The sequence below is a fragment of the Capricornis sumatraensis genome, chromosome 8 (genome assembly GCF_032405125.1).
Source record: "Capricornis sumatraensis isolate serow.1 chromosome 8, serow.2, whole genome shotgun sequence".
NCBI lineage: Eukaryota > Metazoa > Chordata > Mammalia > Artiodactyla > Bovidae > Capricornis > Capricornis sumatraensis.
In genome coordinates this window covers 80,770,531-80,797,348 of record NC_091076.1, presented here as the reverse complement: position 1 = coordinate 80,797,348, position 26,818 = coordinate 80,770,531, and the positions used below count along the sequence as shown (strand labels likewise).

Sequence of the window (26,818 nt, the reverse complement as noted above, 5' to 3'; positions counted from 1 at the left end):
CTCACAAACAAGAGAACAGACTTGTGGTTGCCAAGGGGGAAGAGGCGGGGGGAGGGATGGATTGGGAGTTTGGGGATTAGCAGATGCAAACTACTATCTATAGGATGGATACACAATAAGGTCCTACTGTACAGCACAGGGAACTATAGTCAATATCCTGTGACAAACCATAATGGAAAAGAATGTGTGTGTGTGTGTGTGTGTGTGTGTGTGTGTAACTGAATCCCTTTGCTATACAGCAGAAAATAACACAACACTGTAAATCAACTATACTTCAATAAAATAGGTTAAAGAATCTCCCTTTTTTGACCTTTTGTTCTTAACCATCAGATGTGCAAAAATATTAGATTCACTTGTGACTAATAAGATAGCAGCTGGTTCCATGGATAATACCGTTCATTTATTATATGTATCCGTCTGTCATCTTTCCTTTCCTTGGAGGAAATGGAAAAAACCTTTCAGGACCAAAGCTTAAACCCATGGCCCGGTGGATCTATCTTGTTTGGACTACATGGTATTTGAGAAAGAAAATTTAAAAGTTTCCTCTACTGAAAAATTAGATTTTACATAACAATTTCGTTTTCTTTAAAAGTCAGGTCTGAGGCGCTGGGGCCTGGGGGAGAGGGCTGTTTGCCTCAGGTGGGGGTCACTTACAGCGATCTTGGCTTTAACGGCTGCCAGCTTCTCCTGGGCAGCAGCGAGGTCCGAGGTGGCCTTGCTCAGTGCTTGGCGCTTGGGTTCCACATCACAGAACACCTCGTGAAACTTCACGATGTTTATGACCCAAGAGCAGAGGCCTGCGGCCGCATAGGACTTGGTGGCCACGAACTCCGGATTGAACTCAGGGTCCTGCAGATATGGCCTGATGGCCTTGAGGCAGTTCTCGTGAATGTTCTCCTTGTCAAAGTGGATGAGGGAGTCCAGGAAACCATCCACCTTGGCCATGGTGACCTTGGCGGCCTTCCAGCTGCGGTCCTTGGGCACCTTGCCCCTGGGGGCTATGAGCACCATCACCGCTGCACTGACATTGCTCACCGCCAGCGGCGGGGAACCGAAGGACTTCAGCTCGGTCAGATTGGTCTGCAAGAGAGACGCACATTGTTACAGGAAAACGCGTGGGCTCTTTGTTGTCGACCCCTCATGGAGGCTGGCTCGCAGCGATCTGAGAGGGCCATTTCGAAGCCTTTAGGTGTCCTCGAAATTTTAAATATCATGATTCATCAGAAGGGAACCGAGAATTCCCCAGTGGTTCCAGACTGCGCCGAATGGCTAGTCGAGACTCAGCGAGGTTCTCTCAGCACTTTGACCTGCAGCCCATCAGAAACACACAATTATTTCACATTTAACTGAAACGTATAAGGATGTCAACATGCTCTGAAACAGGCAGCGTGCCATGAATAAAAGATAAGGTTATTATAAACTAATTTCCATCTTGGATTGAAGAGAATGGCAGTGTAACCCAACTATATATATTTTTTCTTTAATTAAACTGCTTTGTTCCATGAGCTTGTTCTGACTACAGCTGACCATCCTGATAGCAAAGTGGTTGTTTCTGCCATGAAACAGAGCAGACAGAAAGCCAGGTACAGCGTGTGCCGTTACTGCCTCTGCCTAGACAGGGGTTGGAGCTTCGCTACAAGTTTCACTTGCCCTAGAAAGACATGGCTGAAAGGCTTGACCTTGAAAAGCCGCTCGAACTTCTCAGGCCTTAGTGTTTTCATCTGTAGGTTGGGAGCAGTCCACCTGCAAGTGAAATTTGGTCAGAAACGCATATGAAGTTGATTTAAGGTTTGTTATGACCGACAGTGAGGAACATGTAATCTCAAAAGCACTTGATTCCAAGGCTGATTTCGTGAACAGGGGAAAATCTCAATTTCAAAGGTTAGATCCTTGTGCCAGATTAATCTGGGGGTGTTCTCAGGCCTGGAAATCAAAACAGGAGGGGGATCATTTCTAGGACGGAATGGAAGCAGCTAGGGAGATGCCCCGTTTATTCTTGCCACGGGTTGCACTTTGAGTCATGAGTCTTGTCTGCAGTGGACAGGAATGAAGGACACCATAGGTGTGGCAGGTGTACTTGGATACCCAGCCCCGTGGCCTCCCCTGAGCCAAAGAGGACAAAGAGGGAAAACACAATCACAAACGAAACCCCCACAATTTTAATGCAATTTAAGTTGAGCATGTGTGTTCAATGCACTGAATTAAGAAAAGATAAAAATGGATACAGATGAAATTTAATTCTATAACCTAGATATATCATTGTTAATATTTCAATGTAATTCCTTCTAACTTTAAAAAAAATTTATATATATATATTTTTTGGGGGTGGGTGGGGATACGCTGGGCCTTTGTTGCTACGTGGGTTTTTCTCTAGTTGTGGTGAACAGGCCTCTCATTGTGGTAGCTTCTCTTGTGGCAGAGCACAAGAGCAAGCGTCTTTTGATTTCATGGCTGCGGTCGCCACCCACAGTGATTTTGGAGCCCAAGAAAATAAAGTCTGTCACTGTTTCCATTTTTTACCCATCTATTTGCCATGAAGTGATGGGAGGCTGGATGCCATGATCTTATTTTTTTGAATATCTAAATATAAATATATGCATATGTGTATACACATACACACACACACATTGTATACAGTGCTTTTTCATGATGCTCATTGTCTCTCACCCTGCCCAGTGCGAAACAGAATCTTCACAGAGGCAGAATCTTTGTTCACGGAAGCATCACGGGCACCTAGAACAGTGTCTGGTGTGCAGGGCAGTCAGGGATTCTCCGCTGAGTGAATAAACGTGTCTGCACAGTCGTTCATTTGGCAAAGGGGGGGATGCAGTGGTAAATAAAAAAGTCAGTCCTTTTGCTCATGCAGGTGGTGGGGACAGACACAAAAGGGGTCAGTCTTTGGTATATTACAGAGTGAGAAGTGCTCTGAAACAAAGCAAAAAGCAGGGCTAGTCGGCTAGCCGATTCTTGAAGAGTGATGGTATCACTTTGCCAGGGAGGAGGTTCTGGGAAGACCACTTAGAGAACCTGATGTTTCAGGAGGGGGAAGGGCAGAGAGTAAATGAGTGAGGAGAGGGCAGGCACAAATGCCAGTTCCAGCACGATTTATAAGAGCTCTTCACACACACACACACACACACGTGGGAATACTCTTTTTTTAATTTAAAAATTTTGTTTAAGATATTTGGTGACAGGCAGAAATTTAGTTTTCCTACAGCCAAATTGAATAATCCTTTTCCAGATGACATCATGCTATCATCCTTTGTTTCTATGGTAAGAAGGGTCTTTTATATATATTAAGATGATGTGACCTTATAGTAACTTTTCCAGTTCTTTTACAGTTTCTTTCTTATTGTTCACTGGCTTCCAAGATTACATTATTTAGTCCTTCTCGTAAAAGAATGGAGAAGGCAATGGCACCCCACTCCAGTACTCTTGCCTGGAAAATCCCATGGGCGGAGGAGCCTGGTAGGCTGCAGTCCATGGGGTCGCTAAGAGTCGGACACGACTGAGCGACTTCACTTTTCACTTTCATGCATTGGAGAGGGAAATGGCAACCCACTCCAGTGTTCTTGCCTGGAGAATCCCAGGGACGGGGGAGCCTGGTGGGCTGCTGTCTATGGGGTCGCACAGAGTTGGACATGACTGAAGTGACTTAGCAGCAGGAGTAGGAAGGGGGTTCAGGATGGGGAACACGTGTATACCTGTGGCGGATTCATGTTGATGTATGGCAAAACCAATACAATATTGTAATTAACCTCCAATTAAAATAAATAAATTTATATTTTAAAAAGAATACATATTTATTGTGAAATATTTAGCAAAGATGGAGATGAAAGCCAGACTCACTCATCATCTTACTACCCAGAGATAAACACTGTCCTGGTACGTTTCATTATATATGCTTAACAAACTAACAAAGAGGCACAGAAAAGAAAGATAATGAGTGAATATAGTGTGAATATATGTGAATGTGGTATATGTCTGGCTCATTCATTTATATACACGTATACATATATGTAGGCTTCCCAGGTGGCACTAGTGGTAAAAAATCCACGTGCCAACGCAGGGGACATAAGAGGCGTGAGTTCAATACCTGGACTGGGAAGATCCCTTGGAGGAGGGCATGGCAACCCACTCCAGTATCCTTGCCTGGAAGATCCCATGGACAGGGCAGCCTGGCGGGCTACAGTCCATAGGTTTACAAAGAGTCAGACACGACTGAAGTGATTTAACACACACACATGCATACATATATGCACATACATATACATATACATACATATACATATACAATCACCATTTACACTATTTGTTTGAATCTGGCTTTCACTGAAAATTGTATCTTAAACTCTTTTATGTTATTAATTATTTTTGCAAAATATGATTTTAAATAAAGTATGTGCAATTTTCTCTCAATTGCTGCTGCTGCTGCTGCTAAGTCGCTTCAGTCGTGTCTGACTGCGTGACCCCATGGACTGCAGCCCACCAGGCTCCTCTGTCATGGGATTTTCCAAGGCAAGAGTACTGGAGTGGGGTGCCATTGCCTTCTCCATTTCTCTCATTTAGATGAGCCATAATTTAGCCAACTCCATATTGTTAAGTATTTAGGTTATTAAATTTTTAATAGCTGCTTAAATGATAGGAACTTTTAATGAAATTAGAAATAAGTAAGCTCCAAATCAGAGTCAAATTAGACTTGGAGTTAATGTATAAAGTATTTGAGGAATAGTGACATCCTTAAAATATTAAATCTTGCCTTACACAAATTTGGTACATCTATTTCCCTATTCACATCTTATTTTACACTACTCAACAAAGATGTGCAGTTTTCTTCACATAGTTTCAATAAATTTATTTATGTTTACTTATACTGAGAGTTTTGGTTGCTCTCTTGAAAATATTATATTTTCTAACTGGCTACTGCTGATATTAGGAAAGCTATTAAATTTTGTAATGGACCCTTAACCCTCCCCTTTTATTTGTTTTATTATATTCTTATGACATCTGTGAATAATAACACATTTGTCTGCTACTTTACAACAGTTGCACGATTACCATTTTTCATTTATCATTGCACTGGCTAGAAACTTTAGGGCAATTGTTTTATAACAGAAGCAAAGGGGGTCATTATTGTGCTTCTTCTTTGCTAATGGGAATTCTGCTAATGCTCGACCATTAGATGGGATGTTTCATTCTTGGACTGGGATTGATTGCTATGTGTTAGCAAATTATCCAAATATCCTTTTGTTCCTACTATACTGAGAGTTTTGTAGGAATGGATGTTGAATTGCGTTAGGTATCATTTTTGACATTTCTCTAACTACGGAATTTTTTGCCTTTTTTTTTAAAGATTTTTTTTTTAATGTGGACCATTTTTAAAGTCTTTATTGAATTTGTTACAATATTACTTCTGTTTTATGTTTTGACTTTTTGGCTGCTAGGCATTTGGGATCTCAGCTTCCAGACCAGGGATCCAACTCACACTTCCTGCATTGTAAAGTGAAGTCTTAACCACTGGACCACAAGGGAAGTCCCCCAAAGCTATTCTTCTTTGCTTGATGGTTGGGTATATTTACAGGAGTAGCCTTACATAGGCAAAACTTCGGTTGGTAGCATACTGTTGTTTGAATACATTGCTAGGCTTGATTTACCAGCATTTTATATGGAAATCTTAAATCACTACTCATAAATTTGTATAATTTGAGGTTTTATTTTCTTGTGCTATCTCTATCACTTTTAGTATCAAGCTTATCATATAATAAAGGTCTTTAAAAGTCCTGTAGGAAGGAAGTCTGTTAAACTCTGTAGCCCTAGAATTCTCAAAATCATTTAATTATGGAATATATCTTTTCATAACTTGTTAATATTAAGTTACAAGTCAAATGACAGGAAGAAAATATTTACAACATATATAACAAGAGGTATAGGAAAAATTTATCTTAAAAACCCTATAAATCAATAAAGAAAAGGGAAATTATCTCATCAGAAAATGGACAAAGAATCTGAGCAAATACTGAAGGAAGTAATCTAAGTATTAGAATCAAACCATTCACAAATTTTTAAATGAAAAAATTATTGTGTTCTTAATGAGAAAAATTAGAATGATTGAAAATACTGAAGATTGGCAAGGATGTGGGGGAAAGCAGTGCTTACAACTACAAACAAGAGTAGTTATTTTGGATAGAAATTGAGCATTATTTATATAAAAAAGAGAATTATTGTTAGAGCTTCCTATTGCTTCTGTGGGGCTTCCCAGGTGGCGCTAGTGGCAAAGAACCCACCTGCTAATCCAAGGGACATAAGAGACAGGGGCTCAGTCTCGGGTCGGGAAGATCCTGTGGAAGAAGGCATGCTAACCCACTCCAGTGGGTCTCTAGTCTCGCCTAGAGACTCCCATGGGCAGAGGAGACTGGCGGGCTACAGCCCCTGGGGTTGCAAAGAGTCAGACTGGACTAAAGCAACTGAGCACACACATTGCTTCTGTAAGAAATTACCATAAACACAGTGACTCAACGTGAACATATAATCTTCCTATTCTGGAGGTCAGGAGAGGCTGGTTCTTTCTGGAGGCTGGATTAGAGAGTCTGATCCTTTCTGTTCCCAGTTTCTAGAGCCAGCCTCATTCCTTGGCTCAAGGTTCCACATCAGATCAGCTCTGTCTACCCCTTCTGCTCCCACCATCATACCACCTTCTTCTTCCGATCTTCCTGTCTCCCTCTTCTTTGGATCCTTGTGATGACATTTAGGACCCAGCTGGGGCTTCCCTGGTGGCTCAGATGGTTAAGAATCTGCCTGCAATGCAGGAGACCCGGGTTTGATCCCTGAATGGGGAAGATCCCCTGGAGAAAGGGGACCCGGGTTTGATCCCTGAATGGGGAAGATCCCCTGGAGAAAGGGGAAACCCTCTCCAGTTTTCTTGCCTCTAGAATTGTACGGACAGAAGAGCCTGGTGGGCTATAGTCCATGGGGTCAAAAAGAGTTGGACATGACTGAGCGACTAACACTCTCACTTTCACTGGATAATCCAGCATCATCTCCCCACTGCAAGATCTTTGATTTAATCACGCCCACAGAGTCACCTTATGAAGTAAAATCCACAGGTTCTAGAGGTTAGGACGTGGGTATTTTGAGGGGTGGAGGAGGTATGATACAATCTGCCATGTTGTTCTGTCAAACAAGTGTATTTCTTATTTGGCCCAGAGATATATTTGAACATATGAAGTAGAGATGTATGCACAAGAATATTTGTATTAGAGAAAAAGAAACTAATTAGACGCTCAAGAGTAAATAGCTAAAAGAAATAGAGTACGCTATAGCCTGGAATACTACAAAGCATTAAATAAATATGGTTTCAGTATGTATTGGCGTGACACAGTCTTGTTTCATGAGGAAGAGTAAGTTGTCATTATCTATTAGTATTTAAAATATGATATATTGTATATGCATATAAACATATAATGCAGTACATATAAAATATATCATGCTTTAAACACAAATCTCCTGCTTTGCAGTCTGAGCCTCCAGGGGAGCCCTAGGTGTTTGTCCCTCAGTCATGCCCGACTCTTTGTGACCCACTGGACTGTAGCCCACCAGGTTCCTCTGTCCGTGGAATTCTCTAGGCAAGAATACCTGAGTGGGTTGCCGTTCCCCTCTCCAGGGGATCTTTCCAACCCTGGGATTGAACTTGGGTCTCCTGTATTGCAGGTGAATTTTTACTATCTGAGCCACCAGGGAAGACCTAGTGTATTTCATATGTGTATTTGCACAGATATAAATACATAGAAAAATTGCTGGACGAGATAAAGCTCAAGCTTTTCCAGGAGTGCTGTTTTAGGAGAGGACTGGGGGGTGGAGTGGAAAGAAGGGTGACTTTATGTCTCATCCTGTACATTCTGTACTCTGAATTATTGGAATGATAAAAATGCCATTAGATGTTATTTGTATAATAAAAAATAAGTTTACTGGATAAAATGCATAGGAAATAAATAGAAAATTTCAAGTAACTCTGCAAGGAGAAAAAAAGAAGCCATGAAATTGTAAGCAAAACCATTCTTCAATGAGGGCAGGAAAAGCTATACTGGATTTGCTTCAGTTTAGCTATAAAAGTGAAATAAAACTGCCAAAGCAGAGACTTAAAATGTACAGGGACTTACTACTATGCTCTGATTTACAGGTGTTCTTTATATATTAACTAAAGCTTCATTGTTAACTTTGAAAATGATGAGAAAATAGGAATGTGGTCCTTAAATACCAGAGTCCTGTGGATGCAAAAAAATTTGAGGATACTCAAGGGGGTCCTTGTGTTCGTGAAGAAACATCTCCCCTGTTCTGTGTGGTACAATCTGATCCATTCTACTGCTTTGAGCAGGGGGTGGAGACTGGGAGAAATGGATGAAGGTGGTTCAAAAGGTACAAACTTCCAGGTTTAAAATAAATAAGTCCTGGGGATGTAGTGTATAGCTGTGTTGTATATTTGAAAGTTGCTAAGAGAGTAAATCTTAAAAGAAGAAGAAAAGACAAAACACAAGAAAAACTGCAACTATGCCTGGTGATACTTGCTAACCAGACTTCGTGTGGTGATCCCTTCACAACAGATTTGTATATGTTGAAGTGTTACGTTGTACCCTTGAAGCTAAGATAACATTATATGCCATTGTGAGGGATGAAGAAGTTCAGTGACTGGTGCGTGAGGCTCCACAGCTAGTTTGAAGACAGTACCTGTCATGTTATCTGGCACATAGCAGTTGTTGTTTAATTCACTAAGTTGTGTCCAACTCTTTGTGACCCCATGGACTGCAGCTGGCCAGGCTCTTCTGTCCATGGGATTGTCCAGGAAAGAATACTGGAGCAAGTTGCCATTTTCTCCTCCAGGGGATCTTCCTGACCCAGGGACAGGATCCTCATCTCCTACACTGGCAGGTGGGTTCTTTACCATTGAGCCACCATACATAGTAGGCACTCATTAAAAACGATTTTCACGGGCTTTGCTGGTGGCTCAGTGGTAAGGAATCCGCCTGTCAATGAAGGAGACAGGGGCTCAATCCCTAATCTGGGAAGATCCCGCATGTTGGGGAGCAGCTAAGCCATGAGCCCCAACAACTGAGCCTGTGCTCTAGAGCCCAGGAATCACAGCTACTGAGTCTGCTTGCCTTAGAGCTTGTGCTCCGCAACAAGAGAAGCCGCCACAGCGAGAAACCTGCCCACCACCTCCAGAGAAGCCTGAGAAGAAATGAAGACCCAGCATGGACAAAGATAAACAAATAAAATTATTAAGAAAACGTCATTCCTTTAGGAACGTGAGTTTCACTTTCTTTGTGGCAGAGGTATCTAGGCCTCAAATCCAGTGCTTTTTTTCTGAATCCGATCCCGTCACTTCCATGAGTTACACCTCTATGTGTTTATTTCTGCCAGCAAAGGTCACCTAACTAATCAGCCATAAAATTAACCAAGAGTATTTCAGGGTTTTCACTGTTTCCAGCCTGCAGAAACAGAAGAGATAACACTGTTATAAAGACATGATCAACTACAACAAACTGAATGGCTGCCATCTGTTAGCTGTTAATACTTGTCATGCCTTATCTAACTGAATCCTTACAACAACCTGTTGTTGCTGTTCGGTTGCTCAGTCATGTCTGACTCTTTGCGACCCCATGGACTGCAGCACGCCAGGCTTCCCTGTCCTTTACAATCTGTTGGGGACTATATTATATATATACCACCTCTTTACAGGTGAGGACACAGAGACTCAGAGAACATAAAGTCATTCCTAGGGTCACACACAGTGAACAGTCCAGACAGAATTTGGACTCAGCTCATCTTAGAAAATATAATCTCTGTGTCAAAAAATCTTATGAAAGACGTTCATCTTCTTGGCGAGAAGTGATTCGTATTGTTGGATGGCAGAAACCAATACAACACTGTAGAGCAATTTTCCTCCAGTGAAAATAAAAAGAGCTTTGAGAAGAAAGAAGAGCTTTCAGGCTGAGAAGTGGTGGCATAATTGAGTTACACCTCCACTCCCCAGCCTATCCACAATTCCCAAAAGTTTCCTGGAGAAATCTTGTGTTTTCTATGAATGTGGGGTAGAGGTCCACTTAAGGGTTTTATAGGTTCTTCCTTTTAGGGACCTCCCACCACACATCATAAAAAAACACCAAAATGTGCTCATATTTCACATTTAATACAATTTATACATAATTATACATCACAGGATTTTCCAATGTCCTCAGTTTAGTCTCAGATGTGCTGAGGCCCTAAGCCAAGAGATGCTACCTTCCAAAGCAAGGTGTGCATTGGCTACACAGAATCCATAACAGAAAGCTTCAGAGGGACTTTCCTGGTGGTCCAGTGCTAAGACTCCACACTCCCAAAGCAGGGGACCTGGGTTCAGTTCCTGGTCAGGGACCTAGATCCCAAAGGCTGCAATTAAGAGTTCAGCGTTGCAGCTAGGACTTCCCTGGTGACTAGTGGTGAGGAGTCTGCTGCTCAATGCAGGACACTAGAGTTCCATCCCTGTGCTGGGAAGATGCCCTGGAGAGGGAAATATATTCTTGCCTGGGAAATCCTAAGACGACCCTGATGGGCTAAAGTCCGTAGGGTCACACGAATTGGACACGACCAAGCGACTCACACTTCAACACCTTTGGTGAGAATGGCTGCTGAGTCCCACCCACTCTGCCTTTAAGGGAGGATGGGGGGCGGGGGGGCACGTGTCCCTTCACATCAAGTCTAGAGAAAGGAGGGCTTTAAGGAGACCACTCAGAGAGCTTAAATGCAACTTGAGTGACACCAGACTGGGGTTCTAACTTACAGAAATCTACAGGGTGCGAATGGCAGGCTAGTCCTCTGCCGGTGGAACTTGGGGGGCGTTTCCTACATGGGTGGCCAACACTCTCAGAGTCCATCTGGAAGAAAGAGGCACAGGTGTCGCCCGTGGAGCAGAGGTGAGCTGCTGGCACGGGCCACCTGGCATGGGCTGCCTGAGACCTTGACCAAATGGGCCCTGTGAAGGGGCAAATGAGTATCTAGACTCTCAGCAGAAAGAGGAACTGGTGGAGGGTCTGCAAAGAGATGGCGTGAGCTTCCAAGTAAACATCAGCTTGCCTCTGTGATACCAACTCCTGATGACCTGAGTCTGTCTGCCCTGCTTTCCATCTTTCTCCCTCAGCCCCTCAGCCACAGTCATCCAAATGGGAAAGAAAGTTAATTGTGAAAACTATAAAAGGAAGAAGTACTAACCACAGGCACCTCTCAACACACAGAGTATCTTTAAAGGAACCAAAATAAACTCCCAATGCACACATCTCAAGAGTCATGCTTGTTCCACTAAAAGGTCATGTGTATGAGCTGAATTTAGTTGACACACAGTTACATGCTGTCGACAATTGAGTACTTGCCAAGTTTGATTTTGTACATTTTTTCTCTTACTTCATGCATGTGCGTGCCAAGTTGCTTTAGTCATGTCTGACTCTGTGCTACCCCATGGACTGTAGCCTGCCAGGCTCCTCTGTCCATGGGATTCTCCAGGTAAGAACACTGGAGTGGGTTGCCATGCCCAGGAGATCTTCCAATCCAGGGATCAAACTGAAGTCTCTTACATGTCCTACATTGGGGTGGGTTCTTTACCACTAGCGCCAACTGGGAAGCTTTGACCCAAGGTTTGAACCCAGCTCTCCTGCTTTAGAGGCAGATTCTTACCACCTGAGCCACCAGGGAAGCCCGTAAGAGGCCTATGTGTCCTATAGCAATGAAGTAAAATGACCGTGGACTGCATAGCCATAAGGTCTCCGGGCTTGCATTTTGAAGACGTGAGTTCAAGTCTGACTCTAACATTGAGGTCTGTCACTCTGGGCTCTGGCTTTCTCATCAGTGAAGTGAAGAGGCTGGACAGTTGGCCCCTCCTGTCCCGATAAGTTTGGGACTCACATCCCTGGGATTTCACTGGTAGCCTGTGCATCCTGACACATATTCAGCATATACAAATATCTGCTTGCTCAATGAATAAACCAGTGACAGCTGGTCCCAGCCAAGCCGTCTGGACTGTACCCTTGTGTCCCTCGGAACACCAGCGTGGTGGGCTGCTTTTGGGTCGGAGGAGAGGCTGCTCCTCCCCGGAGGGATGAGCAAGCACGCACATGTTCCTCCTACCTTGTTGAGGGTGTTGAGGGCCGCCTGGGCTGCTGTGAGCGCCGGCTCTGCCTTGGCCAGGTCTTCCTCACAGTCCTTTTGCTTCTGCTGCACCTCCAGCATGATGAGGGCCACCTTCCGCTCCTCCTCATCGGCGACGGCTTTCTCTCTGCTCACCTTGTCCGTCTCCACGCCCACCACCTGAATCAGCTTGTCGGCATCTTCATTCTTCTGCCTCAGCTCCACTTCCTGGGTGGCCAGCTTGGCTTTCAGCTCATCCACCTGCAGCAGAGAAGTGGCAGGTTTTTTTCGGATGGGACTGTGGTGGGGTCTGACCCTGCAGGGCAGGGAAGAACACCAGCTCCCCATGCAAAGGTGCAAAGCCGAGCTCTTAGCTGGGACCAAGCGCCCTGACCTGGGAAAGGAAAGGCACCCTGGCCGCCCTCTTCCTCTCTCCTCTGCAGCAAATGTGGTGGAAGATTCTAAGCAATGGAGGCTGTGACCTTTCTTTCTCCTTGATGCCCAAATGACACAGGTGGCTTCTCACTGGCATTGGTGTCTGTGTCTTGTAAAAACCTCACGGGCCTAACATAACACTTTGCACGCAGTAGGGCTTTAATAAGCAACAATTATCCTTTAATTGAATTTGGCCAATCTGGAACGCACTGAGGATTTAGCAAACTATAAAAAGTGAGTGTCCACTGGGTATCCTGAAAGATGGAATATACGAACAGACAGTGGCCGGACCATAAAAGCGGAACTCTGACGTAGAACCTACAGCAACCTGCCCAGGAGACCAGCCCATTATCTACAGCAACCAGCTGAGAAAGCCAGCCTGCCATAAGTCAGACTGAAATGGAACAGGACCCTATGGTCCTTGCCCCCGCAATGTCCTCAGCCTGCCTTTTGTCGGTGGAAAAACAAGCCAAAAAGTAAATTTAATCAGAGAAGTGAGAACATGCACAAACAAAGGAAAACAGTTGAGGGAAACCAAATAATAATAATGTAGTCATTCAACAGAGTCAAGAATGTTTGGTTCCTTCTCAAGGGCTACAGATAATATTCTGGGCCATATCCTGTGTAGATACAGAAACCCCTACCAGGTGAAGAAGTCAGCTATATAATGACCAGACTGTAGCCGTGACATAAGCTTCCATAATTCTGAGAACTGGCCTCAAGGGAATGGGAACGAATTGACCTTGGAATTGAAGATGAACTGTACCTAATAAAGATGACGCTGGTCACACCAGTGATGACCAATTTCAAGTTGACTGTCAGAGCTGTGTTGTTTCTGCATGTAGCCCTCTTCCTCAGTCTACAAAAGCTCTTGCCCACTGACTATTACTGGGTGGGGGAGTCAGCCTTTGGACAGATATCCGCTCTCCCCTGTAGCTGCTGGCATTCAAATTAAGCAAATTTTCCTTTCCACCAACCTGGCCTCTTTATTGGCTTTTGAGCAGCCAGCAATTGGACCTTGGTTTGGAAACAAGTCTACTGTCTTAAGTAACAGTCCATGAAGACAGGCAATAACCTCTATAAGAATCAGTTCAAAATGGCCAGGACTTGATTAATAAATGACAACTTTCTTAATTTTATCCCAATGAAGGACCAGAAGTGAGAGAAATTCAAATACCTACCCCTAAACAAGATGCCCAGCTTCTGATCTGCCCTCCTCTGCTCCCCAGCGGCTAGCAGCCTCCATCTGGGAATGCCTTTCTTCCACCTATTTAGCTTTCCCATTCCTCCGCCTGCTTTTGTCTCTTGTTGTTGTTGCTCAGTCGCTAAATCACGTCTGACTCTTTGTGACCCCGTGGACTGTAGCCAGCCAGACTCCATGGGATTTCCCAGGCAAGAATACCGGAGTGGGTTGCCATTTCCTTCTCCAGGGGATCTTCCCGACCCAGGGATCAAACTTGTGTCTCCTGCATTGTCAGGCAGATTCTTTACTGCTGAGCCACCAGGGAAACCTGTTAATGTCTCTACCAAAGCGCAGATGATGGTGGCTGACTGCCTTGCTAGAGTGAGCTCTGAACAAAGAGCCTTTGCTTGTCCTCATTTAGTTGGACTTCATCTATTCCCACAAGCCTTTCGAGAAGTAGATGAGCAGGCTGAAGTGGAACAGCATGGATTCCGATGGTCCAGACCAGCTGCGTTCTCTGCCCACCTCTATGTTCATGTGCATTTGGGGACAATGTTGGAGTGGTGGGGAATACTGGCTTCTAGGAATCCTTCTATGTTCCCAATCAGGTGGGAAGAGGTGAATGGCTTTCTATGTGCTCAGTAGGGGGTGATGGTTCTCAGAATGTGGTCCTTGGATCCCAGAAGGTGGTACCCAGCATCAGCACCATCTGGGAAATGCAAAGTTTGGGGCTTCCCCAGTGGTCCAGTGGTCAAGAACCCAGCTGTCAAAGCATGGGACACGGGTTCCATTCCTGGTCCAGGAAGAGCCCACATGCTGTGGAGCCACTAAACCTGTGTGCCGCCACTACACAGCCCATGTGTCCTGGAGCCTGTGCTCTGCAACGAGAAGCTACTGCAAAGAGAAGCCTGCTCCCTGCAGCTAGAGAAAGCCCACATGCAGTACTGAAGACTCAGTACAGCCAATAAATAAAATAAATAAATAAATAAAATCTTAAAGCAGAAAAAAAAAGGAATCAAGTTCTCTGATCCACTCTGGACCTACTGAATTAGAAATTCTGGTGGTGGGGCCCTGCAATCTGTGTTTTAATAGGTCCTCTGGGTGAATCTGATGCCCGCCTAGGTTTGAGAATCACTAGCCTAACTCAAGGCCTGTTTATGTTCGAAGAGAAGACTCAGATCTATTTATTTCTGGAAAGTAAAAAAAAAAAAGGTCAACTGTATTTGCAATACAGTGCATACACTTTACATTCCAAGATGACCTCTTGTCTCTCATTTTTCTGAAGTCTATTTCACGCAACCACCAAAGATTACTTCAGAGCTCCTAGAACATGTCAAAGAGATTCAAATGCTTTATGCTGCAAAAATAAAACAGGGGCTTAGACGTTGCTGATAATTCCCTTTTCATGGCAGATCAAAAGAAAAGAAAATGAAGGCAGAAGAAAAAAAGAATGTGCTTTAATTTTGTGTATTCATAGAAATCGGAGACTTTGCTTAACCTCAGATGGAGGCCTGCTCCCTAGAACGGGTCTTGTATTCTTGTGTTGGAAGGTTAATCCCTTTCCATCTCCCATTGTTCAGCTGCAGAGTAATTTCTACAAGGACAAAGATGCAATTGTAAATCAAAATGATTGAACCACATAATCACTCCAGTCAGCAAACACACCAGTAACTTTGTGTTCCTTTCCAAATCTTGGGAGATTTGAGAAAATTGAAGTGGGTTTTTTTTGTTGTTGTTACTGTTGTTTGTTTTATGGATTGCAGATTTGCCTTATGACCTCAGGCCCCGGGTAAGTAATCAGCAGTGCTGTGGATGGAAGCTTTATAACTCTTAAGCTGTGACATGGAGTGACACGAGGGGCCAGCCAGTCAGAAGTAGGCTGTAACTGCTCACTCAGTCGTGTCCAGCTCTTTGCGACCTCATGGACTGTAGCCCACCAGCCTCCTCTGTCTGTGGGGTTTCCCAGGCAAGAATACTGGAGTGGGTGGCCATTTTCTCCTCCAGGGGATCTTCCTGACCCAGGGACTGAACCCACATCTCCTGTGTCTCCTGCACTGGCAGGCAGATTCTTTACCACTGAACCACCTGGGAAGCTCATCAGAAGTAGGCTACAGACAAGGCAGAACTCAGGGTCATTTTATGGCTCTTCTTCAGTAGAACAGGACACTGAAAGAAGCGATTTAAACATTTTCTCTTCCCTCTCCCCTTTATTCAAAGCATTCAGGCTCCACTCTGGGTTTCTTGCCACCTAGACACTCCCACACTTGGATAGGAAGATTAAGAGGGGAGGTGCTGCCAACACTGATGAGACCCTCTCCCCACGAGTATCGACCATACATGCTGACTCTGGGAGGTGGGGGGACGCTGACTGAGTCCAGCGAGAGTAAGATGGCGGTGGGAGACCCTCCCTTCTTCAGGGGCCAGGCAAATGATGTTCAGAGAGAGGTCCCCAGAGCTCCAGAAGACAGAGAAGGAATCCAGAATAATCAGTCACAAATAACACTCCATCGAAAGTTGGAGGCCTAGAGATAGCTTCCTTCTTGACTCAGAATCCATGGAGTCACCAAACAGTTTCTTTTTTTTTATCAAAATGAAAATTTAATGGTTTGCATAACTTAATTCTGGGGCTATACTGGCTTCCGATACAGCTTCATCCTAGAACACAAATGACAGCATGTCTCTCAACATTGTATACAGTGAATACATTTTTAGTCAGTGACTCCTGTCAGGATGGCAAGATGATGGCCAAGAACTTGGGATTATATTCTCATACCTCCAACCACAGAAAGTAAAGGAAGAAAAGAATCTTAGAATTAGTATCAGTAAGCCTGAGTCAATCACTTGAGGTCATGGGTCCATACCTGAAAGATACTCAAGACCAAATGTCTCTGAGACCTATGCCTACGTTACAAATCCAATCCTAGGGCCAGGGATGAAGTTGAAACTTCCAACAGTTTCTGATATGAATTTGGACTTCAAGCAGGCTTTCCTCTTAGATACAGATGTTTTCTGTCTAGAGTAGACATCTGTTAGGTTTGCCTGCCTAACAATAATAATATTATAACAACTAATAGTAACATAAAAACTATGTTGTGCTAACACAACTTGGTTTTCTTTTAGAGACCTTGCCTTTGTAAGTCCTTGTATTTTGGGTGGGGCTGACTTCGATGGTTGTCATGGATCCTGGCTTGGCTGATGAAAGGGTCCACATTATAGATTGGCTCAATATAGGCAAACCAAAGCCCCCAAAAGCTCTCTCAGAGCCAGCCCAGGAAAAGAAGGAAAGCAAGGACTTCCCTGACAGTCCAGTGGTTAAGAATCCACCTTCCAATGCAGGGGACAAGGGTTCAATCCCTGGTCAGGGAACTAAGACCCCACATGCCTCTGAGAAACTAAGCCGGCCCACCCCAAGTAGAGAAGCCTGAGAGCTGCAACGAACACCCAGAGCAGCCAAAAAGCACAATAAATAAGGAGCAAAGCAGACAGAATGCTTGTCTGAGGTTTCAGAGCCACGGGGGTTGCCTGCCTGAACAAGGACTTCCAGTGAATATCTTACTCCAGTTCTATCCATGTTAAATCCTATCCCGTGCTTTGCAGGGATATAAATTCATCCACTCCTTTTTATTTTGTTTTGTCTAATCAACTTCAGTTGGATTTTGGTTAGTTGTCATCAAAAGGGTTCTGATAAACACCTAATGTAATCTCAAAATTTTCTTTCCTATTTTCCCTCCCTCCCCTCCTTCACTTTCCACTTTTTCACTTTTTTTTCTTTTCATTGGGTGAATTTGAGTTAGTTTTCTTTTTCACTTGCAAACAAAAACGTCTTGACAAATACATCATCATAAATTTTAACTGTCAACTCCAGGTGACTTGAGGTTATTTTAAACCCCAGGATAAACTGAATTTAAAAGTTTCCAGGTCATACATATACATGTATTCATTCTCCCCCAAACTCCCCTCTCATCCAGGCTGCCACATAACATTGAGCAGAGTTCCCTGTGCCAGACAGTAGGTCTCTGTAGGTTATCCATTTTAAATATAGCTGTGTGTACATGACCATCCGAAACTCCCTAACTATCCTTTCCCCCTATCCTTCATGCTGGCGACTGGCTGAGTCTCTTCATTGTTCACCTAAAACGATCACATATTGTTAATCAGCTATACTGTAATATAAAATAAAAAGTTAAATAAAACATTTTTAAAAAATAAAGGTTTCCAGGTTGATAGATTTATGGATTAAATCCAACAGTCCCTTTTTCTCATGATCGCACCTGAGTTAAACACAGAATTGAGGTTGATAGTGAGAGGAGTGAGACCCCAGGCAGGGTGGGGGGGGCTCCGATTGTGTCAAGATAGGGAACTGACTGCCCTCCAAAGACTGAGTTTTTAACATGATATGACCAACTCAACCTGAAATGTAAGGTTAAGAGGTTTTTACTCTTAAAGGAAAAAAGATGGATCCAGGGCCAGGTTAAATTCAGCTACTGAAAAAGAAAGTTGTATTCTGACTAGCTGAGTCAAAGCATGAAGTTATAAGCCTAAAGTCTGTTTAACTTTAGGTTGCCACCCAATTGTTAATTATTGTCATTGCTACTACTTCTAATACTACTTGTTGCTGTTGAGTCATTAAGCTGTGTCTGACTCTTTGGAACCACATGGACTGTAGTCCACCAGGTTCCTATGACCAAGGGGCTTTTCAGGCAAGAATACTGGAATTGGTTGCAATTCCCTTCTCCAGGGGATCCTCTTGACCCAAGGGTTGAACTGTCTCCTACATTGGCAGGTGGGTTCTTTCCACTGAGTCACCTGGGAAGTAACTGCTAAACAAATCTGGAAATCTGTCTGAGCCCAAGCTGTGAGATCCATTTAGCTTACTCCTACCAGATTATGTGCACCACAAGCTGTAATAATCAAGCAGAGGATACTATAGAATATATTAAGAATTCAAGTCATCATTCTTTTACCAAGATTATGGTGATATATACTTCAGTCCTTTTCTATCAAAGGAATAGTTCCAGATGAAGGGTTTATATCAAAGTTAGGCACCTCAGATCATTCCATTCAAAAGACCCATTCTCCATCCCCTCTCTGAGCTTGTAGGTGATTTTTGAACCTGTTCATTCATTTGCCTGTCTATTAATCTACTTATCTATCATCTACTTAGCTATTCATATATAGATCACCTATTATGTGCCAATAAATCTTGATTTCTACCTTTGAAGGACTAATAGCAGTATTTCACGATGTATGCAAGAGAAGAAACGTAAGAATGAATTCATGACAGTGTAAATCAACCATACTTCAATCTTTTAAAAAAGGATGAATAATTCAAGGGACATAGAGAAGGGAATGTACACTATTCAGAGCTTAGAGAAGGCTTGTGCGCAGGGGGGTAGGAAACTTTTTTAGGTCCTGACAGTGATAAGTTGACAAGTTAGGGACCTATGTGAAGACACAGAGATGTGAACAAGCCGTGGAGAGAGTGAGAGAGAGAGAACTATTTGGAGAGAACTTCAAATAGTGCTGTTGGACTTCAGGGTGCAGTGTGATCAAAAAGACGAAGAAGAGAATGGAGCTATACGCACTTTTAAAAGTTTTGGAGAAGTTTAGAGAATCTGAATGGCAATGTCCAAGATCATTAAGGCTTACTCAAGTGAATACACAGACTTGAGGTTTGAATGAAGATCACTTCTCTTGCATACGTGGTGAAATACTGCTATTAGTCCTAGGAGCAGGAGACAGGTGGGTCTGAAGCTGTGCTGTCTAGTTGGGCAGCCACCAGCCACACGTGGTTAATAAGCACTTTAAACGTACTTTAAAATATAGTGTTCTACTTGGTCTCTCTGCTTAGTCTCCCTGACTGTATTCTGGCAGCATTCCAGGCAGAAAGCATTTAAAACATGGCTTGTCTCAACTGAGATGCCCTGTAACTGTAATTGTATACATGAGCTTTTAAAGCCTTATAGAAAAACAGGGAAAATATTTTATGAGCAACTTTTTTAAACAACATTTTTCTTACAGTGATTACATGTTGAAATGATAATATTTTGAATATACTGGGTTAAATAAAATGCTATGAAATTATGTGATGTTATATACTATTAAAATATATGATTAAAATAAAATCCACTTCTTTTATAGTTTTTTTGATGCAGCTACTAGAAAATTCAAATTTGGACTTCTTTGGGGGGCTGTATTGCACAGCTTGTGGGATCTCAGTTCCCCAACCAGGAGATGAACCCTGGGCCCACTGAGTCTTAACCACTGGACCATCAGGGAATTCCCTAGGAAATTTAGATTTGTGACTATGACTTGCAGGCTATTTCTATTGGGTAGTGCTGGTAGAAAGTGCTGCCAGAATACAGTTAGGGAGACTAGGTAGAATGTTATTAATTCATTAAACAAATATTTATTGAGTACCTGTTCCATCCAGGCACTGTTTTTGGTGCTTGGAATACATCAGCAAACAAAAGAGACAAGGATCCCTTTTCTTATAGAGCTTGAATCCAACAGGTGGAGATAAACAGCAAAATATAAACACAAGTAAATTGTATAATATGTCGTTGCTGTTGTTTAGTCACTAAGTTGTATCCGACCCTTTGTGACCCCATAGACTGCAGCCTGCCAGGCTCCTCTTTCCATAATTTCCCAGGTCAGAATCCTGCCATTTCCTTCTCCAGGGGATCCTCCTGACCCAGGGATCAAATCTGTGTCTCCTGCATTGGCAGGCAGATTCTTTACCACTGAGCCACCAGGGAAGTCCATATAACATGTTTGTTGCTCTTTAGTCGCTAAGTTGTGTCTGTTTCTTTGCGACCCCATGGACTCTAACCCACCAGGCTTCTCTGTCCATGGGAGTCCCCAGGCAAGATACTGGAGTGGGTTGCCGTTTGGGTAAATCCTATGGGGGAAAGATACAGTAGAGCAGAATAAGGGGCTCAGGAATGGTGTGGGGGCTGCAATTTTAAATGTGGTCACAGGGTAGGACTCCTTGAGAAGGTGACACTGAAATAAAGAATTGAAGCAGATGAGAGAGGAAGCCTTGGGGATGTCAGAGGGAAGAGCAATTCCAGGGAGGGGAACAGCTGGTACAATGGCCTAGAGTGTCTGAGGAAAGGACAGAGACGCAGTGAGGTTTAAGGGGGCATGCCTTGGGGACGGGGCAGTAGGAGATGAGATCTCAGAGTTAACAGGACAGGGCTGGGAAGGAGACTCAGTGTAATGAGGGAAGTAGGGGCTATTTCAGGTGGTGGAGCGAAAAAGTGACATATCTCTGCTTTGAACTGATTGCTCGGGGACTTCCCTGGTGGTCCAGAGGTTGAGAATCTGTCTGCTAATGCAGGTGTCGCAGGTTCGATCCCTGGTCTAGGAAGATTCCACATGCCGCAGGGCAACCAAGCCAAAGAGTCACAACTAACGAGCATGTGTTCTAGAGCCTCGGAGCTGCAGCTACTGAGCCTGCACACCCGAGAGCCCGTGTTCCGTGATAAGAGAAGACACCTCAACGAGGAGCCAAAGCACCCCAACTAGAGAGTCGCCCCTACTCACTACTCACTCACTAGAGAAAGCGCGCATGCAGCAATGAAGACCCCAAAATGCATAGACAAATAAACAAATCAATCACTCTGGCTGCTCAGTTGATGGCAGGCTATTAGAGGGAAGCAGACAACTAGTGAACGGGTATTGTGGCTACCCAGGAGAAAAGGTGTCAGTGGCTCAGATCAGGGTGGTAGCAAGAGGTGCAAGGCAATGGCATTCTGGGCATCTTTGCAGCTACAGCCAACGTGATTTTCTGATGCACCAGGTGTGGATAGTGAGAGAAAGAGAGACATGAGCAGGGTTGGGGGTGACTTTGAAGGTTTTGGCTGAGACGAGAGGCTATGGGTGAAGTGGGCTTGGGGTGGGTAAGAAACTTGAAGGTTCAGTTTATTGAAATAATCCAGGTAAGAAGTGTCTAGATAGGGGACACAGCGAAAGGCATGCCCTTGAGAGGTGCTTGGAAAACCTGTAGAAGCTGTTAAGGCTTAAATGTGGGCAGTGAGGGAAGAGGAGGTGTATAAAACATTGCAGTTTCTGGGCTAGGTAACTGGGTAGATAGACATATTATTCATTGAAGTAGAGAAAACACAAGGAGAAGAAACAAACATGGGAGGACAGGGAAGGATGCCAGGACATGGGAGGACTCTCCACTGATGGTAGGCAGAGAGCTGGATTCACCTAATGGTATAATCAGGCCTCTTCATATTAAAGAGACTGCTTAAAGAAGGAGAACAGACTGTCTTCATTGTCTGCTCAGACACCCAGGCTTGGTACAAGATGGAACACTGGGTGCTGCTCTGTGAACGTCCCACTGATGGCTCCCCAGCAGTGGTCCTTTGTGTAGACTGATCAGCAATTCCTGGAGGAGAGATGGGTGTTTTGCAGAGCAGGGGAGAGTGGGGATATACGATGTTCTGAGGGCACTGTAGGTGGGGCGGGGGGAGACAGGAAGAGGAAGAGGTGAGAGATGGCAAAACAAATCCGGTAGTACGGCATTCTGGGAGTCTAGCTTACTCTGTTTTCTAGAGGCTCCGAGATGGAGAGAATAAGAAAGTGACTGGGGTGAGAAGACTGCAACAAAGGTATGACCAAGTAAGCTGCCGGGGACACTGTGTACCCCAAGCTGCTTTGAACCGTAGCTCTAAGAAGGAGTTTTGGTTCCAAGAACACTAGTAGAAAGAGAGCAGCATTGCAGATCATTGTCACACAACATTTGCTGACAAACACTGAGTCTGAATGGATCTCATCATGCCTGGCGGTAAACACAGGGGTAAGAAGGCCTTTACACGAATGCAGAACAAAGGAAGGAACAGCATCCAGAAGACTAAGGGGAACAAGGCAACTGGAAAACGACCCATGACTGGAGTTAGAGAAGACACCAAGCAAGCTGTTTGGCATCATCAGTAGAATGGTTCCTGTGACATACGGTTGCAGAAAAATAGGCTGAAATACAAAAGCAGTGTTAGAAAGGGAAAAAGATGGGATGAGGGGATACAGAAAATGTAATAGCATAATTAAAGTCTTCGCTGGAGGCGTAAGAAGCAGAAGCAATATTGCCAGCAATTCGATTAGTGTCATTGAGGATAAGCTTCCTAGAATGTAGAGGAAAAGGCCAAAGGGAAGGAAACCAATGAGGGAGAAGACAATAGGCATGAAGTGCAAAGCACCCTTCCAGCTCATCACTGCTCCTGCAGGAAAGGCCCGACCAAATGAGCAAAACCTCATCACAGGAGGAGAACTTCCTGAGCGGAAAAATCCTATGTGTATCGATTGCAAGGGCTGACTGCATCCCCCTGAATAAACTGCAATCCTTTAGATGTATTATGTATATGAATTGAGAAAGTGAAGTGGAAGGCTTCCTGGTGGCTCAGTGGTTAAGAATCCACCTGCAAATGCAGGGGACACAAGTTTGATCCCTGGTCTGGGAAGATCTCACGTGCCTTGGAGCAACTAAGTCCGTGCGACGCAACTACGGAGCCCGTGCTCTGGAGCCCTCGCTCTGCAACAAGAGAAGCCACGCAATGAGAAGCCCGGGCATCACAACTAGAGAAAGCCTGTGCACAGCAACGAAAACCCAGTGCAACCAAAAATAAATAGATAAATAAGTACAAATTTTAAAAATAAAAATTAAAAAGTTAAAAAAAATTAAGAAAAGAAAAAAAAAAGTGGAGAAAAAGGACGAGTCAGGAGGAAGTTCTACAGAGCTATTCCGAAGGCAAAGTTGTAAAAAAAATGACAGTAAATGAAAGGCTCAGAAATCTGCAAAAACATGCCCTGCTCAAGAATTAAACTGATTACAATGCTAGTTTAATTGTGAAAATGCATGGAATTCCACCACCTTAATGACAGGCCGGGTCTGCTGCTGGTAAACAGAGAACAAGGAAGGGCCATCAAGGGCCCAGCAGTATCTGATGGGTATTAGCAGGGCAGAGGAGGTGCCAGAGTTGTCCACAGTTCTCCAGTGGTAAACTAACTGAAATGGACTTGTTCCATTTAGAAGAGTAAGTAGAAAAATAAAACAAGGACAGGATGACAGGGGCCTTCTTCTGAGGTATAACCACTTAGGAGCATAGAGGAAAATGCATGACATTAGACAGCGTTTGTTTAAGAAATTCGGTTCCAAAGGCTCTTTGATAGATAACATCGTAAGGTGCAAGAAACGAAAGAAAATTGGCCTAACCCTGCAACCACTGCTCCCAGCCATTCAACTCTTTGGATTTTGAAGACGAAGAGACTGTGGGTAGGAGACTAAAAGAAAGTAGAGGAAAATGAACATGTGATAAAGAAAAAAAAGGGAATATTTCCAAAGATTTTGGTATCCATGAGAGGGAACCTCCCAAACTGAAGCTGAGGGTGTGCACTTCCAGCAAGAGTGAGCTCAGCCCAGGCTCATGGTGAGGCAGGAAAGACAGGACCAGGCATTTAGGCAGAGTCAATGTCACCTGGAAAAGACTCTTGAGAGTCCCTCGGGCTGCAATGAGATCAAACCAGTCAATCCTAAGGAAATCAACCCTGAATACTCATTGGAAGGACTGATGCTGAAGCTGAAACTCCAACACTTTGGTGACCTGATGTGAAGAACCAGCTCATTGGAAAAGACCCTGATGCTGGGAAAGATTGAGGGCAGGAGGAGAAGGGGACGGCAGAGGATGAGATGGTTGGATGGCAGCAGTGACTCAACGGACATGAGTCTGAGCAAACTCCGGGAGATAGTGAAGGACAGGGAAGCCTGGTGTGCTGCAGTCCATGGGGTCACAAAGAGTGAACACAACGTCACCTTTTTGTTTTCTTTTAATGAGGTCATGATGCTTGGAGGAGTGGCATCTAAAACAGAAACCTTGGAGCATCTGAGCAAGGAAATCAACCATGAAAACTGTGGAAAACATGCAAATAAAAATGTAGGACAGGAGTAAAGAAGCAGACATAGAGAATGGGTTTTTGGGCACAGTGGGGGAAGGAGAGTCTGGGACGAATTGAGAGAGTAGCATTGGCGTGTATCCACTATCACGTATAAGACAGACAGCTAGTGGGACGCTGCTGTCTAGCTCAGGGGGCTCAGTTTGATGCTCTATGATGATCTGAGGGCTGGGATGGGGGGTGGTGTGGGAGGGAAGTTCAGCAAGGAGGAGGTATATGCATACATATAGCTGATTCACATCATTGTACAGCAAGAACTGACACAACATTGTAAAGCAATTATATTCCAATAAAAACACACACAGTTTGCTGATGACCCTGTACGACCTTCTAGGTGTGGTGCTTGACTGGTACGTAGAACTGAAGGGAAAACATCTCTTTGAATGCAGGCATAGTGACGTCAGGAGATGAACGGACAGGACCACAGTAGCTGATGCCACCTGGTGCAATCCAGGCCACTCCTCGACCTTCCCCCAATGACTGTTCCACCCCTAATCAGAAAGACCCCGCTTAGTCAAAGGGCTAAAAATAAAATAAAAGGGGGATCAACAAACCCTGTGGTGCGCCCCTCACTCTGAGCATGCCTGAACTCTTCTTTGAGTGTGTAACTTCTGCTTCTGCCCTGAACAAACTGCTTCTTTGTTCTCTTTGCTCCTCAGTGTGTGTATGTGTTTTGCTTTTGTGTTCCTCGACCAGATTCTTTTGGATGAGTTGAACAAGAGTCTGGGGCTTCCCAGGTGGTGCTAGTGGTAAAGAACCCGCTTGCCAATGCAGGAGACATAAGAGACACAGGTTCGATCCCTGGGTCAGGAAGATCCCCTGGAAGAGGGTATAGCAACCCACTCTCCAGTATTCTTGCCTGGAGAATCCCATGGACAGAGGAGCCTGGCAGGCTACAGTCCATAGGGTCGCAAAGAGTCAGACACGACTGAAGAGACGTAGCACACAGCACAGAACAAGAGCTTGGACTTCTGATAAAGCTTTTCAGGCACCACAGGCACTGTTCTGATGACACTGGGGCCTCTGGAGACCCGTGCTTGGTGTTCAGAGTGTGACTCTCTGTTCTCTGGGAAGGGGCTGCCTTTCCCTCCCTCCGAGCCCGCTGTGGACAGGAGGACTGGAAGATGCTGCTTACCTGGGCAGAGGTGCTGTGGAGCTTCAGCAACCCGTTCTCCAGCCGCTCCATCTTGGACCTGAGCTCCCTCCCGTTCCTGCGCAGCAGGCTCTGGTAGAGTCTGATGAACTCCAGGAATGATTTGGGTGTTGTGTAGTTGTAGCGCTGCTCGTTGCTCAGATAAGACTGGGAGGTGCGGTTGACACTTGTGTGGACGAAAGCCATGAACTTGCTAACTGATGGCTTGACTGTGGTCTAGAATCAAATGGCAGGAAATAAAGAGGTCACCTGGCCATGCCGATGGCAGGTGACTGCCCACTGGGCTCAGTGGGCCGGACAGGGGACTCCTTGCTCCCTGAGGTGGAGCGGAGCATGAGGGGTGTCTCCTCTGCCCTCTCACCTCAATGCCTTCCGTGTTCTGCAGGAAGCGGAGGCTGACGGACTCCAGGGCCTGCTTCGGCCACTCGTGGAACCAGTTGATGGCCATGCAGTTCACGATGGCGGGGAACTTCCTGCTGCAGACCCTCAGCTTGGGCCCCACCGGGGAGAAGCAGAGAGTCACCTGAGAAGGCAGAAAGATGAGAAGAAGCCAGAAGGTACTTAGAGAGAGATCCACACAGCCTTGGATTCTTTATTTCTCAGGACATTGGGAGGCATATCAACAGAAACGATATCTGTAAACTCTTAGCCAGCCTTTCTAGCCAAGGGATTAGGAACGTTGCGACTCAGCAATCCCCATTCCTGGGCACATAACCTGAGCAAATCGTAACTGAAAAAGACACATGCACTCCAGTATTCACTGAAGCAATATTTATAACAGCCAGGACATGGAAGCAACCTAGATATCCATCAGCAGATGAACGGATAAAGAAGATGCGGTGCACATATACGATGGGACGTTGCTCAGCCGTAAAAAAGGAAACTGAGTCACTTGTAGTGATGTGGATGGACCTACTGGAGTCTGTCATACAGAGTGAAGT

The 26,818-nt window shown here is 44.5% G+C and overlaps 1 protein-coding gene across 1 annotated transcript in view; it reads right to left on the bottom strand.

Moving 5' to 3' along the window:
* DNAH9 (dynein axonemal heavy chain 9) overlaps positions 1–26,818 on the bottom strand; it is a 286,957-nt gene that overhangs the window by 71,773 nt on the left and 188,366 nt on the right. The window contains exons 47-50 of the mRNA XM_068976630.1: positions 26,239–26,400; positions 25,860–26,093; positions 12,151–12,411; positions 655–1,080 (exon numbers count right to left, since the gene is read on the bottom strand). Coding sequence (XP_068832731.1) covers positions 655–1,080; positions 12,151–12,411; positions 25,860–26,093; positions 26,239–26,400 — 1,083 coding nt within the window. The remainder of the gene's footprint in view (positions 1–654; positions 1,081–12,150; positions 12,412–25,859; positions 26,094–26,238; positions 26,401–26,818) is intronic.